Here is a 4,300-nt window from a genome sequence, read left to right on the forward strand (position 1 = left end):
TATGACCTCCATTCTTCCAATAGATCTCCAAAGGAAGGCAACTCAAAAGCACCCGACTCTAAAACGAAAAGATGCAGTAGCTGAAAGTGGATACACAGAGTTAGATCTGGAAGGTATAGAGGGGTTACAGTTGGACATGGCAGACATTGAAGCGTCCAAAAAGACAGCTGAGATGCTAAATGTTAATGAGTTCACCGATAGTAACCTTGCATCCTTTCTTCATACTTATTTTGAAAAGAAACAAGGCACGTGCGTGTTGCTAAAAATGAGAGTTAATTCTCGAACATTCCGCCCGCCATCAGCCACTTGTGGCTGATGATTCCGCTGTTGGTAGGATGGCCAGCTTCGCAATCGGTCTGGTGAGTGTGGTGGTCGCGGTCTTCAGGGTGACCACCCTGGTGAGTCCGTCCTTCCCTGGATGTAGTTCCAGAACTCGTGCAAGAGGCCACTTGCAAGGTGGAAACCTCTCGTCGGTGATGAGAACCAGTGATCCAACCTTGATGGCATTGGATGGGTGATGCCATTTTGAGATGGCTTGTTGCCGCTGCAAGTAATGAGATGACCATTGAGCCCAGAACCGTTGAACCCGTTGTTGAATGAGCTGCCACATTGCCCTTGGTGGAAGTGAGACGTCCTTCAACGAAGGTTCAGGCAATGTTGAGAGAGCAGTGCCGATGAGAAAATGAGCAGGCGTGAGCGGTGAGAGATCTTCAGGATCATCGCTGAGTGGTTCGAGGGGTCGTGAGTTGAGAATTGCTTCTACCTGGGTCAGAAGCGTGCTGTACTCTTCGAAGGTGAGGAGGGTATCACTCACGGTACGCCTGAGATGGAACTTGAGAGACTTCACGACAGCTTCCCATTTTCCACCCATGTGCGGTGCTGCAGGTGGATTGAAGCACCATTCTGTCCTGTCGTTAACAAATAAATGAGTGAGGTGAGAATGTGATTTTGATCCCTGAGTGAACATTGCCTTGAGACATGAGTCTGCTCCGGTGAAATTGGTGCCACAGTCAGTGTAAACCTTCTGTGGGATTCCTCGCCTAGATGAGAATCGCCTGTACGTTGCTATGAAGCCTTCGGTTGAGTAGTCTGACACCAGCTCCAGATGAACAGCTGATGTGGTGAGACAAACGAAGACGCAGATCCATCCCTTCGATGTTTTGGCGCCTCGTCCTTTCCAAGTTTTGAGAGTGAGTGGACCGGCATAGTCCATGCCGGTATGAGTGAATGGCGATGACGGTGTGACTCGAGAAAGAGGTAGTTGGCCCATCAGTTGATGGGCACGGATTCCCCTTTGGCGAGCACACGTCAAACACCGCAGAATATGAGCCTTGACTGGAGCTCTTCCTCCGATGATCCAGTAGGTTTGTCGAATGTAGGCGAGTGTGAGTTGAGTTCCACCATGAAGAGTTTGTTTGTGAGCGTGATCTATAATCAATTCAGACAAACGTGAGTGGCGAGGCAAAATAGCGGGATGTTTACCCTCGTAGCGGAGCTGAGAGTTTTCCAATCGTCCGCCGACTCTGATGATTCCCTTATCATCAATGAAGGCAGTCAGGTGACTGAAGGCATGAGATGAAGGCAGCGATGAGTGTGAGGTGAGCATCTTCATTTCATGAGCGAAGTAGATGGTCTGAGTTGCCCTGATCCAGAATTTCTGAGCATCTTCCAGATCACTCGGCGAGTGTGAGGTATAGGCTGGTGAGCAGTGGACCCCTTTTAATTTTGCTATAAATCTGAAACAAATAGCAGTGATGGTGAGAAGTTTCTTGAGCGTTGAGTATTTGTGAATGAGATCCCACTGATACTCGATCTTTTGGGAGATGAGAGCAGTAGGGATACTTGGACGCGCTTCTAGTGCACATGAGGCGTTCTTGAGCTTCGGTTGTGATGGCCATGAGTCCTGGGGTTGAGTAAGCCATGGTGGTCCCGTCCACCATAGCTGATGATGATCAAGCTGAGCAGTTGAAAGGCCTCGTGATGCGCAGTCAGCTGGATTCGATGTTCCAGACACATACCCCCAATGTGCCTCAGGTGTGAGTCCTTGTATCGCCGATACTCTGTTTCTCACATAATCCTTCCAGCGTGATGCGTGAGATTTGATCCATATGAGTGTGACTTGAGAATCCGTCCACAAGTGAGTTGTAGCAATGTTAAGATTGAGCTTCGCTTGAACATAGCTTGCCAGCCTTGCAAGCATAAGAGCTGCTGTGAGCTCCAGTCTCGGGATAGTGAGTTTCTTGAGAGGTGCGACCTTCGTCTTGGCGCACACCTGTGACGTCACCTTGAGATTTGTGGACGGTGAGAAAACCGTGATGTAGATCACGGCTGCCATGGCGAGCTGAGATGCATCAGAGAAACCGTGTATTTCCACCACTGAGTCTTGACAGGTGTTGAACCAGCGTGGAATTGAGAGTCTGGCCAGACTTGTGAGATCTTCTCTGAGGATGAGCCATCGTTCTGTGATGTGGGATGGTAGTGATTCATCCCAGTTGAGTTTGTGCAGCCATAATTCTTGCAATAAAATCTTACAGCGAATTATGACCGGTGAGAGGAAACCAAGTGGATCAAATATCTGTGCTACTTGAGATAGTATGAGGCGTTTACTTATCTTGGTTGGGGGTGAGAATGAGTCCTCCTTCGATGAGAATGTAAATGTATCCTTGAGAAAATTCCATTGCATTCCGAGTATTTTGGTTTTGCAGTCGTCCAATGAGAGTGATGAGCCTTGAGCATGAGCTTCAGGTGAGATGGCTTCGAGTAGCGCGGGGCAGTTTGAATGCCACTTAGCAAGTGGGAAACCGCCCGCGTTGCACAGACCTTGAAGCTGATGAGCGAGTTTCTTGAGATCTTCTGGTGAATCTGCTCCTCCAAAGATGTCGTCGACATATCTGGCATGAGTGATCGATGGTACGGCCAGAGGATAATGATGACCTTCATCCTCAGCTAATTGCAGCAATGTTCTGACCGCAAGATACGGTGCTGCCTTGGTACCGTAGGTGACCGTAGTGAGCTGAAATTGAGTCTCTTGCAGGTCCTTATCCACCCACAATATTCTTTGCAGATCCCAGTCGTCTTCATGCACTCTGATTTGCCGATACATTTTGGTAATATCGGTTGAGAATGTGTATCTGTGCTGACGAATCCATAGGAGCACGTCAGCGATGTTGAGCAGTAGGTTTTCACCAGTGTGCATGATGTCGTTGAGAGAATATCCAGAAGATGTTGAGCTTGAGCCATTGAAGACAACTCTCAGCTTCGTAGTCGTGCTGTCTGGTTTCAAAACACCATGATGAGGCAGATAGAAAGTTGTTGAGTGTTGAGATGAGCGCGATGATGCTCTCTTCATGTGCTGCAGATTCTCGTATTCCTCCATAAACTCTTGATAGAGGTGAAGATCTTCTTCATTCCTCTTGAGCTTGCGTAGAGTACGATTCAAACAAGCATGAGCGATGTTGTACGAGTTTCCCAACATGGTTGAAGGCAGTTTGAGAGGGATGCGCACGATGTATCGCCCATCCGGATCCCGCAAATGAGTTGTTCTGAAGTGATCCTCACACTCTTGCTCTTTAGGGGTGCGTTGAGATTGGTTGGTGATTGGAACCTCTTCCTGTGTCCAGAATTTCGTCAAGAGATGTTGGAGAGACGATTCTTCTTCTTCTTGAGTTGAAACCTGGTGAGATGTGAGCGCTCGAGTTGATGCTGAGCCCACTGGTCCAATAACCAACCAACCAAAGATTGAGAGTTGAGCGATAGGCGTTGATGGTAAACCCTTGATGAGATTGGGCTTGATGACATGCCCGTAGGAATCTGCACCGATGATCACGTCGATTGAGCGAGGCACCATGAAGTCTGGGTCAGCGAGCTTGAGATTTTTGAGATGAGGCCATTCTTGATGATCCACGTTGGTTGATGGCAAGATGGTCGTCAATGTTGGAAGAACGTGAGCTCTGAGTCTCACTGATGCGTTGTTGATGTTTTGCCACCGTTGAGATGACGTGAGCGGCTGCCGTTGCCAGCAGCGTGAGCGATGGATGAGCCTGGATTGAGCGTGAGTGTGTTGTTGAGTGGACGACTGCACCTAGTTCTCAATTGCTGCGAGCGGAGGGTTGAGCGGTGGTTGTCCGGTGGAGCATCGTGTGATGATGCCCCTTGCACTGCTTGCAGCGTTGGGCTGAGCGGCAATTTCTTGTGGAATGACGCCCGCAGCAATTTGAGCAGAGCACCAGATGCTCCACTGCCTTCCATCGGTCGTTAATGCTCATTTCCCGGAACCTTGAGCACATGACGATGAAGTGGT

The 4,300-nt window shown here is 48.9% G+C and overlaps 1 protein-coding gene across 1 annotated transcript; it reads right to left on the reverse strand.

Moving 5' to 3' along the window:
* Window positions 1-298: 298 nt before the first annotated feature.
* Window positions 299-3,847, reverse strand: LOC122404398. Its single transcript, XM_043408335.1, has one exon. The coding sequence runs from the start codon at window positions 3,845-3,847 to the stop codon at window positions 299-301; it is 3,549 nt and encodes a 1,182-aa protein (XP_043264270.1).
* Window positions 3,848-4,300: the final 453 nt, after the last annotated feature.

This window comes from Colletes gigas, unplaced genomic scaffold, assembly GCF_013123115.1.
Source record: "Colletes gigas isolate AHSC1104 unplaced genomic scaffold, ASM1312311v1 Colletes_gigas_Sc00296, whole genome shotgun sequence".
In the NCBI taxonomy this organism is placed as follows: domain Eukaryota; kingdom Metazoa; phylum Arthropoda; class Insecta; order Hymenoptera; family Colletidae; genus Colletes; species Colletes gigas.